General features: G+C 34.8%; 2 protein-coding genes across 3 annotated transcripts in view; both read left to right on the top strand.

Annotated features, from left to right (window-relative positions):
* The first annotated feature begins 2,932 nt into the window (after positions 1-2,932).
* Positions 2,933-21,337, top strand: part of DACH2 (dachshund family transcription factor 2) — a 519,808-nt gene continuing 501,403 nt past the window's right edge. For both annotated transcript variants that reach the window (XM_084788790.1, XM_084788789.1), the window contains exon 1: positions 2,933-3,650. In XM_084788790.1, coding sequence (XP_084644916.1) covers positions 3,142-3,650 — 509 coding nt within the window. In that variant the 5' untranslated portion in view covers positions 2,933-3,141. The remainder of the gene's footprint in view (positions 3,651-21,337) is intronic.
* LOC311601389 (ubiquitin-fold modifier 1-like) lies at positions 15,922-16,441 on the top strand (the record flags this gene model as incomplete). Its single annotated transcript, XM_084788796.1, has 1 exon — positions 15,922-16,441. The coding sequence occupies one exon, from the start codon at positions 15,922-15,924 to the stop codon at positions 16,198-16,200; it is 279 nt and encodes a 92-aa protein (XP_084644922.1). The 3' UTR covers positions 16,201-16,441.

Here is a 21,337-nt window from a genome sequence, read left to right as displayed (position 1 = left end):
GGTATCTTTTTATAGTCTATGCCAAAAAAGTGGAACATTTTGCTTATATTTACAAATGTGGACTCTTCTCTTCTAATTGAATGTGAATTAGGGTAAACTGTAAATTCCTAATTAAGATCAGGAAGTTTATAACTGTTCTGTTTTAGGATTCAAATTATTAAATCATTCTACTAGAACTAGTGCCATCTAGAATGTTTTCTTATAAGATATGATGTCTATTTACATGAATTTTCTTCATATTTATTCCAGTGGCTACCTTCTATCTTGTGTGAATTCGCAGACGTTGACTATTTCCCTAATGTTCATGAGTGCATCTCATTTCCCAGGGGTATTCTGTTTACCACAGCCTTTACAGTTTTCTACTACTTCGTACAGGCCCAAAGTCACAGGGTATTAAGATGCAAAACTTCCTCCAATTGTGTAGAAAGCCAGGCTTATTTAGAAATATGTTTGATGGAAGATATTCAAATCAAAAGGGAATAAAATTAACTCTATGTGTGGAATTTGATAGCAGCACTCTCAAACCATAGATAGTAATAATAGAAATAAAGTCATCAAAGCATCAAAAAACCCGAGGATACAGTATCTGGATTCTTGATCTAAATGTTTTTAACTTACAATTATCACTTAAAATGACCATGTTGATTGTTTACAGCTCTACAGTGGGAAGGACTTCAAGTCATGAAATCAACAGTATTTTCTACGTTGAAGATTTGCATGGACTGTTAATCCTTCAATAATCACTGGCCCATTTGAGACTATATTAGTTCTACTAGAATTTTAGCATTAATATCTAGTGAAAATTAAAACAACACTACAAACCTGATAGATATATTATATATACTTAATTCATGTCTTTTCTAACTTCAAAATGCATTTATTTTCTACCATAAGAAATGAGTACAACCTTAGTGAATTTTCTACCTTTTTTTCATTTTATAATTCATTAAATACGAAATATCCAAACTTTTCTGTAATGTCTTGTTGCTGAAAACTCCCCATGACTATAAAAGAAATTTGTAGGTACAGCCATGTACAGCCTTGACCTTAGGATCATCCGTGCAATGTTTCCTCAAATAAAACATTATATAAAAATTATTCTCCTAGAAAATTTTTATTGCAACATCACCAGAGGTATATTTCAACACACATTCTGCACAGATTTGAGATTTCCTTTAGAAAGGGAACAATTAGTAAATACCAACAAGCATGTCAGTGCTGTCATATTCTCTTTGCAAACAACTATATTCTGTGGAAACCTTTTCTTCCTTTGCCCTATCGCCTTGGTGCCCTTACATCTTCTCCCTTTCCTCCCAAGATTGTAATAAGTGAACTGAAACGATTTCATGCCTTTAAAAATTATTTGTGATTGAATATATTCTGATCTATTATGTTAGAGTTGCTTATTCCTGTTTTCCAAAAGGCGCTATCACCATGAGCTCTTTACCTTTTGATCTCATTCAATTTGAAATGGAGCACTATGAAGAAACTCAAAAGGAAAGTTGTAATATTTGGTTGTTGAAATGACAGCAGAAAAAAAATAAGCTATAGATAGAGAGATAGAAATATCTTACCTAGGTATTTTCATCGTAGGAAAAGGAACACATTAACTCTGTCTCTTTGATAATGCTAAGTACCACTAGCACTAATAAACCTCAGCAAGATTCTAAAAGTATTTATGTTCTGGAAGAATATCAGAGAAGTTATATAGTCACGTAGGTGGTAGCTTTTGTAAATGAATGAACCCTGAATTTAATGCAGTGAATAATTACCAGCTCCTCCAGAAGATAGGAAAGTAACTACCTTGCAGTTCAGTCAAAGGAATTTAAATCAACTTGGATAAGGTGAGTTAACCATGATGTGTTGTACGGAAATGATCATGCTTTTCTTCAAGCATGTACCCTATTCAGGCATTTCTTTCATTATCTATTCTTATAGAAATGTGGGGCTTTTGATAGGTAGGTAGGGAAAGAATAATCATGAACTACTATTTAGGATATAGAGCCTTTGAAATGCCTGGGCCATTCACTGATCTTCTGAGCCTATTTGTGAAGGAAAAAACAAAATACTCCCACCATGCACATTCAGAGTGTTAAAGTCTGTCCTTATAAACTATGTACTATTTACAGTCTTTTGGTAACATTAGGGCAAGACTAAGATATGGAGCGAGCTTGTACACACACACACACACACACACACACACACACACACACACACCAAAACCCTTTTTTGTTTCAGGACAGTAGCGGAAGTGCTGTAAAACAATCCTTCCATCTGCCACAGAGGCTCCCCACTGTGTTTCCTGAAAGTCCTTGAGTAGTAGCAGGTTTGCGACCAGCAACTCTGAGAGGAGTGCGAGAACTCTGAGGAGGGGTCCTGTGGGCGCTGGATAAGGAAGACATTACAGCAAGTGAACTAACTGGGTAGGAGAAAGGCTGAGTCGGTCACTTGTGAGCTAACTGGACTCTTTCTCCTGGATACTGAGCAAAGCCACCTCTTCGCTCTGCTGAGTTTGTGAGAAATGTCGAATTAGAGCTAAGTCATTTTCCTCTTCTGAACTCGGTGAGAAATGGGTGAAGGTGTGGGAGGCAGAACGACACTTCGGAGAAGACCGGCTGGAAGAATAGTCCCATCTGAGAGACTTGACAATCAGACTCTGCTCCGACTCCCTGGGTATAAACTAAGGCACCACACCGCCCCCTTTCTCGTGCTCCACCTCCTTTCACCGAAAGCCCTACACAGCCTCAGGTACGCAGAGGCTGGCTGGGGAGTCTCCACCCCTTTCCGGCAGCAGCCATTCGGTGTTGGGCGGGCGCTGAGAGGGTGGGGCTCATTGGCTAGGGGGCGCTGCCAGTCTCGGGAGGGGGTGTGGTGGGGGTGGGCTCTTGGGTCGCTGCGGGTTGAGGCTGCTCACAGTGTGTAGGGTGGTGAATTAGCTGGAGCCAGAGCCAGCCCGCTTCAGACTTGAGAACTGTTCTGAGAGTCAGAGCGTGTCTGAGACAGAGAGAGAGAGAGAGAGAGAGAGAGAGAGAGAGAGAGAGAAAGAGAGAGTTAGAGTCAGCAAGTTGAGCGCGAGAGGACGTAAAGGAGTAAGGGCGAGAAAGCAAGGTCCCTTAGAGCTAGGCTCAAGACAGAGTGACCATGGCTGTCTCCGCACCTCAAGTGATCTCTGCAACTTCCAGCGGTGCTGGCGTCCCGGGAGGCTTATTCCGTGCTGATCCTCTGTATTCGTCTCCAGGAGAGCCCCCTCGTCTAACCCCTAATATGATCAACAGTTTCATGGCCAATAACCACAATGGCAGTGTCGGGGCTGGCGGGATTGGTGGTGGCAGCGGTGGCAGCAGCAACACCAACACTAACGAGTGCCGGATGGTCGACATGCATGGGGTGAAAGTGGCTTCATTCCTGATGGACGGCCAAGAACTAATCTGCCTGCCGCAAGTCTTTGATCTTTTCCTCAAGCACCTGGTGGGAGGGTTGCACACGGTGTACACTAAGCTGAAAAGACTGGACATATCACCCGTGGTGTGCACTGTGGAGCAAGTTCGAATCCTCCGCGGGCTGGGGGCCATCCAGCCAGGGGTGAATCGTTGCAAGCTCATTACCAGGAAAGACTTCGAAACTTTGTTCACCGATTGCACCAATGCCAGGTGAGATACTTATTTCTTGACTCTTTCTCTTCTTACCCCTTTGCCCTCTTCTGCACGTCTTATCAACCTCATCCAACTTTGTAGAGACTGAGTCCTGCTTCTTTGCACTGTAAGCGGCTGAGTAGAGATGAAGGGCTCTAAATTGCCAGTCTTTTCTGGACTGTGTTCAGTGGTAGGGCTCCAGTCTGAAAAGAGTCCCGCCCAAACTTCAGTTGCAATCCACTGAAACTTTACAGCCTTTCGCCTGTGTTTTGCATGGCTTTTTGGCTGCTTGTGGTAGTTATTTTCTTTATTTGGTTTTCTTCCCTGCTCTTTTGTGGCCATACGGGTCGGATAGTTTTTCTTCTGAACACCGACACCAAGGGCTTTCTTGTGGGTGGGGTAGGGGTTGGGGGCTGGCTGAGCTGTAACCTAGGCTCCTAAGCTGGCAGCCAAGCTTAGGCTTTTAGGGGATGTTGGGGGAGGTGTGTGCGAAAGTCTAGGATCCATCCCAGAGGGTGATTCGACTCCCCATCCTGAATGTTTGTTGTGAGAGTGTATGGGCTGTGTGTGCTGTGATGGTGGTGCTGTGATGTTGGAAGTGGTGTGTGTGTGTGTGTGTGTGTGTGTGTGTGTGTGTGTGTGTGTGTGTGACCGCTTGTAGAAGTGCTTGCAAGGACATACGCTCTTGCCTGATTTGCAAAGGTCCCTGGTGCATGGTAAAGTAGATGAGTCCTATTTTTAAAAAAAACGATGAGGCAATTGCCATTTTCCTGGAATCCTCCTTTTTGGGCCACCTGCAGAGGTTAATGTGGGGCATAGAATGCTGGACGTAGACTAGGCTGAGACTTGATGTAGAGTAGAAGGTAGTAGTTTTTGTTTTGTTTTGTTTTGTTTTGAGAAGATGAGCCAGCTCCTCCATGCCAGACAAATCAGTTGGAAGGACACCATTTTCACCAAGAGAAGATTGTTTAAATAATAATAGCCAGCTTTGCAGGTCATAAGTGTACCTCCTTGGTATCACAATTTAGAAGAGCATTCGAAACTGAGTTCATTTGCATTCGGGATGTTTTGAATAAAAAAAGAAAGGAAACTATGTTGAGAATTATTTGACATTCAAAAACAGGAGTTAGTAATCTTAGTGTCTGTTTCATCTTCAGCCTGGTAATATCTCAGAAAAGTCATCATTTGACGCATGAGATTAGTATATAAATGAAGAAATCACAATTCCTGGATGAAAAGGGAGCAAAGAGCTGTACTGTAAAGTAGCAACATAGTTTATCATTTTATAAAACACTTCTGCTGAGGTCCAGTCTCACACAATACAACTTTAAATGATGGTATTTCTGGGTGTGTGAACTAAAACTGCAACTACATTGTCATGTCTGTTATAAAATCTAAATTGCTGTCTCTAGTGGGAATGTACTTATAACTTATAGGCAAACTGTTGCTTATTAGTACAATAAATAAAATATTGCTACAGAACTTATAAGGGAACCTTTTCTTTTTCCTTCTGAACAAATTCTGTGTTCAAGAACTAAACAGAACTCAGTTCAGAAGAAAACTCCTACCAGATTCACATGCAAGGCTTATAAACCTGGCTTATAAATGAAGTTTTCTTAAAGGAGATGGCCTTAAAACAAAAAGAACAAAGCTTCCTTCAAGAAAAAACAAAATATGGGTCTTAAAAATAGAAATATTTTTATAGAAAACAGAAAAATTTTCATTTTAACCACAACTATTACTAATACACAAACTCAGTGAGTTATTAGAACTTCTAATGAAGGCCATGTGATTCATTTATTGATATTCAGATACACTTACATGTAAAATAATTGCAGAGAAGAAAAGCTCTGTTCATCTTTTCTCTTTCTCCTTCTTTCTCTCCCTCTTTTCATTTTTTCCTCCCCCTTTCTTCTTTCTCATCCCCTTCCCCAAAAGGGTTACTCCTCAAGTGAAAAATTTTGTACAAGGGCTCTTTTCCCTTTCTGAATAATTAATTCTCTCATTTTGAGAAATATTTATGAGTTTCATTCTAAAAGGAAACAGGCTATTATTTTATTGCGACTTTGATGTTTTTCTATAAATAAGAACATTTCTTAAATTTTAATGAGACATACCAAAGAGAACTATGATAAATTACTTGGTTCCCTGAAACAGGAGCAGGTCATTCTTTACTATTTTGGGATTCTGTTATAATATGTTGGAGGTTACTGTTTTGATCTGATTAAGCTTTATTTATTCCTTATTATTTGCATAGCTAACATTTTTACTTGATTTTGTGTAAAATTGTGATAGAAAAGTATTAAATATGGAGAAATATATTTGTGATATGATGTATTGTGCATTCTATTACATTTTATGATATGTTTGAAATAATTGTCTTGCAACTATTGAAATATATAATTGTAAAAGATTGAAATCTATTTTATGAATACAACACAAAGAAAGTGAGGAAGAAGTACTAGACAGAAATGCACAGAACATGTATATTATTAATTTTTAAAGAAGGAAAAGTATAATTACTGGAAAAATATAATTAATGATAATATAACAATTTAAAAATTTCTGATGCAAATACTCTCATAAACATGTTAAGAAAATTGCAAAATACGATGTTGATGAAAAATACTTCATGACTGTATGTAACATTGCTTACAAAAATCTATCATTTTAAATGAAATCTGAAGTTAATGTCTAGGTCAACATTATTTCTGTGACTTTTTAATTCAGTAAAAATAGAAGTGAGAGGTATACATAGGTACTAGATTCAGAATAAAAGCACAAAGTAGGTGAAACACAAGGTCAGCAAGAGAAGAGAAATGCAGTAAAGAGCAGAATTATGTCATAAGGAGAGGAAGATGGAGAGGAAGATCATATAAATATATCCAAGAATATGAGTGATATTCTCAATGTAGCCTTCCTAAAGAGGATTGTCCATCAGGATTCATGACTTACCTCTTCTAGCTAAAGGTGAGGGGGAGGAGAGTATAAGAAAAGGTACATATTCAGTTGAAGTTGAGAGGACCCTTACTCTGGTAGATGCAATCTCATAAGATACTGTTGAAGTCCTATTTTTGTAGTGGTGTTACTGGTAATTTTATTTTCTGAATAATAAACATACTTCTCCTTATTTGTCAAATACATGGTGAAGAATATGTGTCCTGACTGGAGTGTTTTTAATTGTACTGTTCTTTATGTTATCACATATAAAATGGATAATTTTCAAATTTCTTATTTTCAAAAAACCCTAATATGTTGGCTTGAAGTAGCAATTCATATCAAAGAAGCATGAATATATATTCATTTCTTTGGTTATACTGAGTCATGATATCAACTCTATTAGTGTCATATATTTTAGTTAATCACTGAAACATTCAAAGTTGTCTTCTCAGAAAAGAAGTTGTGAAATAATGTGCACTTCAACTACTAAAAAAATATTCCAACAAAACTCCTGATCATTTATTATTCCATTAGGTAAGTTATACTTTATATCGTTACAATGACGCCTTGGAAAAGGGCTTTACAATATTTCCCTTTATACTGTTTTACTTGATACTGAATAACAAAGACATTATTTTTATGATTATTAAGAAAATCATGGTTTCAAAGATTCCCCAAATCAAATAAATGGAAAAATCTTTCAGAGTTTGAAGATCATTTTTGTTTCGTTGTTTTACAGGAAAAGTCAGAGATTTTAATGCCAGGGAGACGAAATTCAGGTGGCATAAGTCTAAAATCTTCACTCTTTGTGTATCAGATCTTCTTTACTACATTCTCTGAAGTATATGAGCAGCCATGCACTAAATGACAAATTGGTCTTACTCAATATACAAATAGGCCAACACTTTAGTGATATCACCTTTTAATCTACTTGCCTACATAAAAGTAACACTGTCAGATTTCAGGATCAGCATTTTGTTTCATCTGAGAAGTAATTAATTAAATGGTATTTATTCACAAGTATAATTAAATAGATGATATAGAAATGAGAGTGTATGATTAACACAACATTGTAATAATTATGTGGGGACATGATCTAACATTATTCAAACAAAATTTTGTTTTTACGATTAAAATTCACAATGGTTCACCTGTTGTTTATTTGACAGTATATCAACTGGAATAATTTTATATGAATTTACTGACATTTACAATATTTAAAATATTTTTAAATACTAGGAATATATTAAGTGTAAGCACTCAATGAATTTGGCTTAGCACTGAAGCTTGATGCATCCTTTAGAGTTCATGATCCATACTAGTATACTTTGAAACTTGTTTTGCATTTACAATAAAATTAACCATCATCAAGTTTTTAAAGAACTTGTATAACTTTCCTGAACTGGTTCTCTGTATTGCAGATACTTTCACAGATAATAAAAATGTTGTAGAAATAAATATGGGCAATGAATGTCTATCTCTTATTTCTAGAGTCATGATGAGGTAGTCGTTTCTTAAAAGCAATCACATAATCAATAACCCTCATTTTTGAATTTGAATATTATAATTGTAGCAATGTAGTCATATGTCACTGTACAGTATTTGTATGTTTAACTTCATCTTAACCATACACTTCTTTCTATTCATTTAGCTAGGTACTTCAGTTACTGACTGACTGCTCATGTGTAACTCAAATACTTACATCTTAGGTGATGCATGTGCTAGAGTAATACATGTTTGGAGATTTATATATGATATTATTCTTAATGCACACTGACTACATGAATGCCAATAGAAAATTAGAAGATTGTTTTCTTCAAACATTAATATTTTACATGCTTTTATGTAAGAAATTCCTAATACTTGAAGTTGCACTTACTAAGTTTGATTATTTAGTTCTATTTTAAGTAATTTCATTTTATCTGTATTCTTAAAAAATTTCTTGCAGATGAGTATAATTATGAGGAGCACCAATCACACTACATTTCAGTTGGCAATAAACATCTCCAGTGGCACTTTATTTTGTTTACAAAGACACATATTATTTGGGTTTATTCACTCTACGTATTTCAAATATGTTTAAACTAACCTAGTTAATCTAAAACTGACTACACTGTGTTTATGGCTAAAAGTCATCCCCAAAGCAAAACAATTAGGCATTAATGATATTCTTGTTGCATATTCAAAAGGTCTCCAGAAGCATTTTTTTTTAGTAGCAATTTTTCCTCCTCTTTTTTTCTTTCCGTTTCACCAGCTCAACCTGCAAAACTCTTCACTGTCACTTCAGATCACACAATTCTACAAGATAAAACAACATTAAAACACATTTGCTTTGGAAGGGAAATTGAACATTTGCACCCAATAAGCCTGATTGTGGAACTGCATGCAAATTGTGTTTTGATTTATCTCTTTTACACTTTTTTCCATTTGAATTGATCTTGCATTAATTTCACCAAGCGGCTCTCAGAGGCTGCAGATGTTGCCCTGTGTTTAATAAATCAATGAGACAGATCTGAATGAATCACTTCAGATGGATTCTCTGCTCGGTTTGATGTCTAGATGTTATTCTTAGCTTGTTATCGTGACAGATGCATTAATGTTCCCATACACTGCCAGCAATGTCAAAGAGATTGAAGCTTTTAAAGTGGCGGCATCCCTTTTTCCATTTTCTGCTAGAACGACTACATTTATATTATTTTGTTTAGAAATAAGAATAAAATATCAAAGCAGTCATAAGATTTGTGTGAAAATGATTTTTAATTTTCATACTATATTTTAACCATTCCAAAATGGTGAGACCCAATATATTGTAAACTTAAATAAGGGGAAGCTGCTTAATAATGACACTCCATTAATATTTAATCATGAAACAAAAATGAGAATTAGCAGTATGTGATTGGGACACATTGTAAATGCCATTATAAATAGAATTATACTGTATCCAAATTGATTATATAAGGGTGTCAGTTTTTAAAGCCTTACTAATAAGCTTTTTGTTGGCTTAATGCAGCTGCAATATAGTTTTACCAAGGGATTTGGAACCCTTCAGTATTTAATACTTTTTAGCAGGAAGGAGAAAGTCTATTATATATTATTCATTTTCTCACTTTGTGACACTAAAATTGATAAAAATTTTATTTCATCTTAGCATATATAGTTTATTTATACTTTAATTATCTGCAAACCATAAAACATTTTATAACCATAAGCATTCTTCCTGTATTTTAATTTCTTAAACTGGAGAAGAACATATATGTACACCTATAGGACCTTCATGCAAATTTATTGCAAATACTTACCTTCATTAAACATCATAAATCTTTTACATTTAACCCCTTGCCTCATTACACTGGTTTTCAGAGAAAAACAATGTCAATAGACATGAAATGTGTATGCTCTAATATTGTAAGTGATATAATTTTAATTTAATATCAGATATTTGAAAATGAAAACATTCAGTCTTTGGTTTTCTTAATTTTATGAAGAATATATGTTTTAAGATAACAGTATTTAAGGCCAAGAATGTAGCTTGATGGCACATCAATTGCCTTGCATGTGCAAGGCCCTAGGCTCCAATAAGAGCATATATAATGAGTATATTTTTAGAAGTAGAGTCTGTTTATAGGAATTTACAATATTCTTTAAGCATAATTGAGTGGTTACTCACTAGGACATAAAGAAACAGTGTTAAATGACAAGGTTCAGACTGTCAATCTTTCAGGAAAAAATTATCTTCAAGTAGTGATTTCAGAAACTCAAGATATGGCTTATGATCTAGTCAAGTATGAAAAGAAAGTTACTATGAACTTGACAAAATTAAGAATCATTCTAGGTTTTTAAAATTTTGTTTAAAACACTGTCTTCACAGCGAGGTTTTATCTCTTTCTTTTTAAGGCTAATTTATATATTATAATTTATGAAATTATTATAACAAAACGTAGGATTTAGGATTCAAAATATTAACATATTTAATGGGTAACTGAATTTATTACACACAATAAAACCTCATATATATGCAATATTGTTCTTAGAAACCATTTTTAACTTCAGTAATATTCATTCTGAAATATAAGCCTAATGCTTTATATAAATTATGCAACAAATTCACATTGAGTGAATACAATTGTGTACATATTTATTGTTTTTACAGAATTATTTGCATTGATTTCTGCTCTTTACATAACTGCTACATGATAGTTACATGGAATTTAAAGTTGTTAAGCATGATTTTGAAATTTTCACTCCAGTGTAAAATAATTTTAATCATGCCATAAACCTTTCACAAATACACATACAAAGGTATCAAAACCTAATATACTGAATTAGATTCTTTGACGTGAATTATGTTTTGATATAAATTATGACTTCTTAATGTTTACTTTTACTGAAATCCCAGCGGAGATGTTCTAATGTTCTAAAGAGGCAAGAATTAATAAGTGAAAGAAGACTAATGTCATAAAATTTTTCTTAGTTATTTAGACTGGCACATCACCGTAATGCATGTTGTATTTGACTTGGAATCCCTTTTCTAAGAGAAAATACGTGTCTAAAAGGAATTGATAAGAAGACAAGATTTCTTTATCATTTCTATAATGGAAACAGAAATATATTACAAAACACGACTCATCATTTTCCTGAGTAATTTAAAGTTTCAATAATATTCAAACTCAAATTTGCATGAAGTGTCTTCCCATTATCTAATTAAAGGAATAATATATTCTATCAGGTGTAATTAATTTTGAAAGGAAAAAATCTTTTTATCTTGGAAACTTGAGGTTGAAATTATTTCCATGCATGCACTGTTTTGACCCATTGTGAGAATTTAGTATACTAGTGAAAATTGTAGTGAAAACTTTTAGTTGCAATACAGGAAAAAATGTATAGCATTGGAAAGTTTAAAGAATAACAATATACAATGTTTTTATTGCTGTATAACATTTTTATTTTTACACAATTTATTGCTTAGTATATAATGTAGTGTGTATGTTAAGGTATTAAACATTCAATTACAGTTTTGTCCAATGATCCTTTCAGGTTGCTGGCAACTGTTAGCTGGTAACAGCATTTAGGTTACATTTAGTCTATCTGCCATTTATGTGATGGGTTAAAAAGAAAAAAAAAGTAATATTGATCTGTCTCTGGATTAAAGTTTGAAATGGGCAACAGCCTGAACACAAAAGACTTTTTTTTTATGATTTCTCAGCTTGCCATTGATCTTCTAGTTTTATTGCATTCATTATTTATTAAAAGAATTTGCAAGCTAAACATAACGTTAAGCTAGTTTGCACACAGGGACCGCACTTAGGAAATTGAATGGAAATTGCATTAGAGATGAACATCTGTGCTATTTTTCCACTCGTGTGTTTATGGGTTTGTATAAAAGGTGTATTGGATTAGCAGTTATAACCATTATAGCTTACAGCAATATGTTAAATTCTGAGCTTTCAGTTATTTTGGAAGAATTTTGTTTCTAACAAATATCTAAACAATGTGTTATTGCCATAACAAACTGTGTTTGGATAAATTTAGATTACTATATCATCAGTGTATCATTTATATGCTCTATTTGTGTGATACTCTGTTGTACTAAAATAAAATCATTAAAACTACCTCACAATTATTGGGTAAAACTGTATCATCATCTCTTCCTGGCCTTCAGTGGTACAGTAAATAAATGCAACTGACATAATCCTTATTCTAAGAATGCTGAGTCAATGTATTTTCTTTTTGCCCTCAGTGGTACTGTGGATTGACCCCAGAATCTCAAGTGCTCTACCTCTGAGCTATATACCCTTGGTGGAAGAAAGTGGAGTTTAATTCCATGTTAGACCATTCCTGAGAAAGCTTAATTTAACCATCCATAAGATATTATTTTATATGTATGCTAGACCATGCTTCTTCTGAAAGCTCATACATACAAGCACTGAAGCAACGTTCTAAATAGGAGTATTGATATTAAGGAAATCTAGCTTTGATAGAATTCCCCTGTATGTTCAGTGTCACAAAATTTAGTTCCACTCAGTTGTTGTTTCCTACAAATTCTTTTGAGAACATATACCAGACCTCAGGCATTGTTTTTTGAATTATTTCCTTTGAGTTGAAGGCATATGCAAAGTTAATTTTTTACTTATGTAAATTTTATGTTTTCCATAAATAAAACAAAAATGGTTTCTCAATCATTTTGACCCCTCATCATTGATCAGATTTATTATATGTGTTTGGCACTCTTTAATTATATACCATGTGATATCAGGTTATAGAAGCAAGGGTCATTGTTCCTGTGGACATATTATGTATTTATCTTAGGTATACAAGATATAATAACATTATCTCTCTTTGTATTTGGTAATTTATACAGTATTTGAGATTATATATGTTTTGCAATACCAGTTATCTAATAATCCCAATTTTCATTGCCATATCTGAGTGATGTATTTTAGTAAACACTAGGCTGTATTGCACTCTTCAGAAATATATTAGAGAGATCAAGCTAAAATAATGGGAGTTACTAAACATTAAATTATAGATGAAAGTTTTAGTTTTATGTAAAGAAGCTTCATTTTATTTGTGTTGAAACTTTTAAACTGATCAGATCTTCTAGCTCACAGTTTTATTTTTTGGCATATTGTCTTAGACCAGATTATATTTCAAAAATTAAACTAAAATAAAAGTTTTTTGTGTTGGTCAAGAAGATATTCACCCTTTCTCCACAGTTATGTGGAGAGTAGGGACTGACTTTGACATGAACTCTAGTGCTCCATGTTTGACCACCTCCTCTTGGTGAGGAGGCCTGGTAGCACTCAAAGAAAGAATAAGCAGGCTACCAAGATGAGACTTGATAGCCTATGACCATACAGTGGGAGAAGAGATCCCCCTTGGTCTTAGACCTAGGGGAGGGGAATAGGGTGAAAGTAGGAGGGAGGGAGGAATGGGAGGATACAAGTGATGGGATAACAATTGAGTTACAATCTGAATAAATTAATAAAATAAAAAGAAGATATTCACCCTTAAACACAAGTAACTTTGGATAACACATTTATTCACAGTACATATGTTTAAACATTTATGCTAGTGGGAAGCTTGATGCTTTGAAAATAGCCTGTAATCTACTAAACTTTTAAATTTATTTTCTGGAAAAAATTTATGAGTGCTTGCTAGGTTTTTATTTGAGGAAGACAAAAAGGAAGTTCATTCATAGAAAAAGTGTACTGCATAGAATATTTTATGCATAGTACATTAGTTTTCATCTTAGTTTATAAGCCAATTAGAGCATGAAATTTGAGCATATAACATATCTATATAATACACGATATTTTCCTATTACATTAATTTGTTTACTTATTTCAGCAAATATTTAGTAAGTATCTATTATGTGCAAGGTTACTTATGGAATGGAAAGTAGTGTTCCTAAGCAGCATGCATATTTTGGTTTTTCTCATTTGCAGATAACCTATGCGAAATTCTCTTATTACATAATTAACTCCCAACTTTTCTGCAACGTAGGAAGAAATGGAAAATGATAACTACTCAAAAAATTAAAAAAAATACCAATAATGATTTTTCATTCATTATAAAATGTTCTGAAAAATATTTAGTTGGCTCAATGTAGTTTGCATAACATATTATTAAATTTTATTTTTCTTTATGTTCATTGATGAGGGGGGTGATAGTGCAGAAACATGGGGAGGTTGAATTCAATTTAAATTTTTGTGTAAAAATATATATTTCAAGGAAAGCATAAGGATATATACAGCATATAAATGATAGCAATGAAAGTGGACTGTATCCTTTTGGTTAGCGATCACTAGCAATATTTTTTTTATTTTACTCTTATGTTGTCTGTGGAAAGATCTATTTTTTAAAACAATATAGTACTCATCATCGGCTGTTAACATGTCATAAATTTGGCAAATTTACTAAGGCCAGTTGTTAATTTTAACATGTTGTCCTGAACTCAGAAACTCTAAGTGACAATCTTCTATGTGTCAAATAAACATTTGAAACTATTAGAGGAATTATGACTTACAGGTTAAAACACAGTTGATAAGTATAGCTCAAAATAAGAGTTTTAGGAAATATTTCCACTATATGGCAAGAATAGTTAATTCTCAAATTGTAGTTCAGGAAAGAAGTAATATGATCATGTCCCAGCAAGAACAGTACTTTTGTCTTGATCTTACATTGAACATTATGACGTCAGAAGGGAATAGTAACTGTTTCAGAGCTGAATTTCTGTAAGCTCCTTTGATATAGCTACATTTGCACATTTGTAGTTGTTTTAGATTGGCCCTTGTCACATTAGAGGACTCATGGGTATTGTTATTTCAGGAGCATTCTTCTTTACATGAATTTTTATGTTTCTGTAGTACAATTCTACCAGAGTCTACAGTCCTATTTTCTTTGCACTCATATGGAATTAAATGATTTTTCTGCTATGCACTCAGTTTGGCATTTTTGTTTTGTCCCTTGGGTTTTTTTTTCTAATTGCACTATTCTAAATGTACATTTAACAAAGAAACTCCTTTGTTTAGGTCTTTTTTATGTTAGTGAGAAAGATGTAAAAGTGCTTGACATAAACAGATCCAGGAAGAAGTAGTAGAACTCAGCATTTTTATTCCAATTAGCCTCATGATCTTAAAGAGGGATGGACTATATTTAGCTCATGCTATTATTGTCATAGCTTTATTTGGGTATGGGACAATGAATTAAGCTATTAATAAATAAGAGCATGGCAGACTTAATAAAACATTTCTCATGCAAAAATAAGATAGAATAAAATGTAGGGAGTATAGAATGTTTTTATAGAGGCTTTTTCGTAGAGTTTTTGAACGACTCTCTCATGCTGGTGATCAAACCCATTGTCTTACACATGCTGAACAAGTGCTTTAACACTGAGCTTTATCCTGTCCCAAATATCTCTTTAGATGGTTATTTTATTCTAGTGGTGAGCTGAAACAGATCCATGTGCTAGAAGTGTAGGCAAAGAAATATCAACTGTTAGTGAATCTAAAAATGCTAATGGAAAAGTTTTAAATTATTATAACTGAAGCCAACTGGTAGTGAAGGAATTAGACTAGAACATTTGACTGAATATTTTTATAAAAACCTCTTATTCTTACCATGTGTTGTGGTCATCTCACACCTTTAATCCTATTTTAGGGAGACAAACGCAAGTTTATCGCAGAGTTCATACCAACTGGGTCCACATTGTAATTCCAGGCCAAACAGGTGTACATAGTGAGACCTTGTCTCAAAAAACAAACACAAAGATCCAAAAGACAACAACAAGAAAAACAGCTTAATGTTCTTGAAAATATTACTTAGAGTGTGTGTGTGTGGGGGACCCATCATGTTGAAGGTGTCCTTTAGAAACATGCTGACTTTAGACCTGTGGCTACTGTACAAAGTTCTCAGTGTTCCTGGAAATACACCTTTCATGGCAGTGCTGAAGTTTGCAGCTGAAGACTTTAGAGTTCCTGCAGCTACAAATGCAATTATTACTAATGATGGAATAGGAATAAATCCTGCACGGACTGCTGGAAATGGCTCAGAGCTGCCAATCATTTCCAGAGACCAAGTTGGAAGTTGCTGCTATATGCTTCTTGGCATACACAGCCTTTCAGAATAAATACTGGTATTTGTTGTTGCTGTATGATTGAAATCAGGCATTCAAATACAATGAAAGCTCCAAGAATCAACAAAACAGGGGAAGTTGACTCTTGTCCCTTCTTGCTCATTTTTTTCATGGGAGGAAAGAATGCCTGTAAGAGGAGGGTAGCACACCACAGGTTACACAGTGGTGACTGCTGTCTCACCAGAAGAAAAGGGCACATCTGTGACAAATGGACTATTCTTTAAAAACAAAACAAAACAAAACAACAACAACAACAACAAAAAAAACAGAAAAAGCAACAACAAAACTAGAGGATGTGCCTGCTAATTTCTTTCAGGAACATTTGGAAAATTAAAATTCATAGGATGCATTTTCTAATTATAAAATTTAAAAGGATAATGGATCATAGAGGCATTTGACTTGACATCATTTCACGTGCAGGCCCATAGTTAGAGTTTTGAATTATATAATTTGTGATGACGCTAATAGGTATTTCAGTTAACAGTTAAATTCTATATAAAATCACAATTTAAATTATGGTATCTACCCATTATGTGTATTAGTTGCTATTGCACACCAAATACCTTCTACAGTAGTAATCTTGTGAAATCAAGTGTGTCATGGTGGGAATTGACAGTACTGCAGAAATACACTTACCTAAATTACAACTCCTTGATAAGTATCTTAGATAAGCTTTAAGACAGACTTCCTTAAACCATTCTTTTTGAAGATTTTATTTTTTGAGTAACATCCCAAACTATTGTTGCAGAGATGATCTGAAACTTAGAACAAAGTTTACAGACGTACAACTTAGTGTTGACAGGTGTCCTTAACGAAAAGGGAACTTTAAGGAAGCTGCTAACATTAGTCACAAGTGGATAAGTGACCAGGGAAGCAAAGATAACCAGGTTCTTGCTGGAAGACAAAAGGAAGGAAGGACGAACAGAAGCCTCAGGAAAGTCAGAGGACGAAGTGCAACAGGGTTGGAGAAGTATGAACAGGAGGAGAGTCCTGGGCACAGGATCAGAAGGTAACTGCACACACATTTCAAAACTCCCTCCAAGCAGTCTACAGAAAGATTTGCATAAGAAAAAATTTTAAAGCCTGGGACCTGGTGAAGACAGAGGCCCAACACGTCAAAGCTCTGCACACAGACTGTCTGAGTTTAATTTCCAAAAGGAAGTAGAGAACCAACTCCAAAAGTCTTCCTCTGACCTATGGGGACACCCTGATGTGAGCCATTACCCTCCACCATAATACATTTAAAAACTCTTATTTACCCTTATAGAGGAAATCAATGTCTTGGCACATCTTGAAGGATGAATTAAATTCTGACAGTGACTTAGTGAGATCTGGACAGCTCTGTTTTAGGGTGAGCTCTTTGGAGGTGAGGTGTCTGTCTATCAAGTGCTCCCTAGAGTATAGATACAAGTTCTCAATAAATATTTACTGAATTCATGTAAAAAAAGAAAAGAATGTTACTTTAAAAATTACATAGTATTGATTTGTGCATCTTTAAGAAGTTATCTGACCTCTATTAGCTGGAATGTAAATTACTATATTATGTTTTGGAAACACAGTCTTAGTATGATGTTTTTGTGAATGATTAAAATTTGCTTTTGGGTGTATGCCTGAAGTTTATATTGAATTCAGTGGTGTAAGGTGTGTATTTTTGGGAGTAATTTCAAGTACTGTAGTCAAGATTATTTTACATTAAAATTTGAATTAAAGAATGTTAAAGATCATTTTTGTACTTAATAGTAATGTTTAAATATGTAATACATGTCTTTGAGTCTGGAAATACACCTGACAGTTTAAAATTACTAGCATGGCATTTACCAGTAAAATGTCTGGTCACTTTTCAATCCGGTGAGTTTGATGAACACTTGGGCTCATTTAGCCTTTTCTCACACAATACTATCTACATTATCCATGACAATAGCAAAGCTTCTAATGCTAAGAAATAATAATATCATATTTGTGCAGGTCATAGGCTGAAAAACTCTTCCACTTTTGTGCCCAATTTTTATAATAATTCTATGAATAATTTTATGAAACTGGTCTTTTGATCTCAAATTTAGATGAGAAAATGGAAAGTAAGTATGTAAATTTAATTGCTTAAGGACACATGATTTGGTAAAGACTTCTTTTGCGCCTGCTCTGGTGCACTGCATTCTTTATGCTATCTTCAATGATGGACTTGAGAAAGTAAGATTAGATAGTGGTGTATTGCAGGCTCTTCCCCACTTTTTCTTCACTCAGAGGAAGGACAGCAGGTTACCCAGAAGAGACTTGATACCCTATGAGCATATACAGGGGGAGGTAATCCCCCTCAGGAACAGTCATAGGGGAGGGGAATAAGGGGAAAATGGGAGGGAGGGAAGAATGGGAGGATACAAGGGATGGGATAACCATTGAGATGTAACAAGAATAAATTAATAAAAAAAATCACTAGAAAAAAAAAGATAGTGGTGTATTGTTTTAGGTAGTTAGGCAATTATCAATATGTAGTAGTGACTTATGCGGATAAACAGACTAGAAGGAGAAACCCTACTCAATATCTTTCAAGGTGCTTGCACTTCTAGAATCACTGCCATTTAATTGTGTTGATTTCAGAAATACAGTAAGAAAACTTTGTTTTTTTATACATTTTTTATTAATTTATTCATATTACATCTCAGTTGTTAGCCCATCCCATGTATTCTCCCATTCCTCCCTTCCTCCCACTTCCCCCCTACTCCCCTCCCCTCCCCTAAGTCTGTGTCTGAGGGGGATCTCCTCCCCCTGAATATGCTCATAAGGTATCAAGTCTCTCCTTGGTGACCTATCATCTTTCCTCTGAGTGCTACCAGGCATCTCCATCCAAGGGACATGTTCAAATATGGGGACTTTGTTAAAAGGAGACTCGCTTTCTCCTTTTACCTCCCTCCCCCCCCCCTCTTTCTTTTTGACAGATTGTCATTATATAGCCTGGATAGGCATGAGACTTAGCTATATAAATCAGGGTGGCCTTTAACTCATAGAGATCAGCCTGCCTCTACTTCTTGAGTACTGGGTTTAAAAGAATATGCCACCATGCCTGGGAAGACTTATTTATGCGCACACAAAAAGTTTGGAGAATGAACAAAAATATTCTGAATTCAAAATAGAAAGAAGCAATCACTGAAGAAAGTGTGTAGAACTTACATTATTTCATCAAAATTTAACACTGAATTTATGAAATATAAAAATATCACTTCTATTTAAATGATGTTCTGTGATATGTGAGTGCCTTCAGAGACCTTTGAATTCTACTGTACATATAGTGTAGGCAAATACACAGAGCTTGTTTTCTGTCCTAATTACCTTTAGCTGTCAACTTGACACAGTCTAGAGTCAAATGAGAAGAGAGCAGACTAGTGATACCTACATAAGACTGGTCTGTAGCCATGTCTTTGGTGAGTTGTCTTGACTGAAGATTAGTGAAAGAATGTTCAATCTACTGTAGGCAGTACTATCCTTCGGCAGGTGTACTGTATAAGAAAGTTATAAGCCATTAGACAGTGTTCCTCTATGGTTTTGAATTCAATTTCCTGCCTGAGTGCTTGAGCTGACTTCCTTCAGTGACAGACTATAACCTGAATGTATAAGTCAGAATTGCTTTTGGTCAGAGTATTAGATACTCTGTATCTAATCTGTATCTGTATTAGATAAAAGGAGATCCTCTTCTCTCTCTTGCTTCCTTCTTTCCTCCCCTCATTTACTCTCTTTCTTGATTTCTTTTCATTCTTCTTTACCAAATAGGTATGAGGCATCTCTTTTGTTAGGCATTCTTCTTTGTGTACAAATTAAAAAAAAAAACAAATGGAGTGTAGCATCAAAGCAGATGACATTGCATGTTAGAAGATGCTATGGATAAAAACAGAACAGAAAGGTAATGATATAAGGATTGAGGTCTGTTGCAGTTTTTAATTATATGAAGTTATAGCTCTTATTGAGAATGTGAAATTTGTTTACAGGTGTGAAGGGGAGGGGTGTTAGCACAAAGGAACTCCGGAAAAAAATGCCAAAGGCTGAGGAAACATTTTGACTCCAAATCCTAAAACAGCAGCATTTTCTGCATATTTGAAGAATAGTCAGAGCTCCAGGATGACTATAGTAGAGTGAATGAAGAGTAGTGGAAAAGAGAACTTAATGATAATAATGGAGTTTGTGTACACATGGCCCTTTGAGGCATTTTAAAGATTTTAGCTTTTCCAATTCCTTTACATAATGGAGGGACATTCACACTGCAGGGTTTTAAGAAAGGATATAAGAGAACTTTTTTTTCCCAAGACATCTCTCTCTGTATAGCCTTGGCTCTCCTGGAACTCGCTATGTAGATCAGGGTGGCTTTGAAATCATAGTAACCTGCCTGCCTCTGTCCCAAGTACTGGGATTTAAGATACGTGTCATTCTAGTGGCTAGATTGAGAATAGAGGTCAAGTGGGAAACATTTACACACACACACACACACACACACACACACACACACACACACACAGCATTTGAGCAGGAGACAATACATTTAAGACAGGAGTGAAAGAACGATTATTTAAAAATCAGGTTAAAAGTAATTGATGATAAGCATAGAAGTGAATGGATCAGGAACTTGTTTTTATTCTGTTGGAAGACATAGCAGCATTTCCTGTCACAAAAAGTAAGAATTCATTAAAAAATAAAGCAAGCTGGTATTGTAGGCAAAAGAAGGATTATTGCTGAAGTGATATTCTATAGTCAGAGAGAGTGGACAGGATGTGGGGAACAAATAGAGGGTGTAGCATTAGATAATGTCAAGATTAGTACATATATGTTCATAGCTGGAGAAGCTAGATATGTGGATAAAGATTTAAATTAATAAGTTATTGTGCATCCAAGGACACTATTTTATTTGTTTTGATAAAGTGGAAGTAGATTATCACTTGAAAGTAAGGATTGGAAAATAGGTGTGGAAAGGAGGTAATCGGAAGAAGGATTTACAGGGAAAGTTTGAAATAGCCATCAGGGTAAATAGAAGAATGCACTATGAAAAGAAGGCAGGCATCATTGCATGCCCATTGATGTTTGTGCTCATAAATTTAAAAAGATCAATGAGATTTTGTGTTTTTATGTTACCACTCAGAACTGCCTGAAT

Source organism: Acomys minous, assembly GCF_964271855.1.
Source record: "Acomys minous genome assembly, chromosome: 7".
Taxonomy (NCBI): domain Eukaryota; kingdom Metazoa; phylum Chordata; class Mammalia; order Rodentia; family Muridae; genus Acomys; species Acomys minous.
Note: the sequence above shows the minus strand (reverse complement) of the source record. Positions and strands in the feature narration are given on the sequence as shown.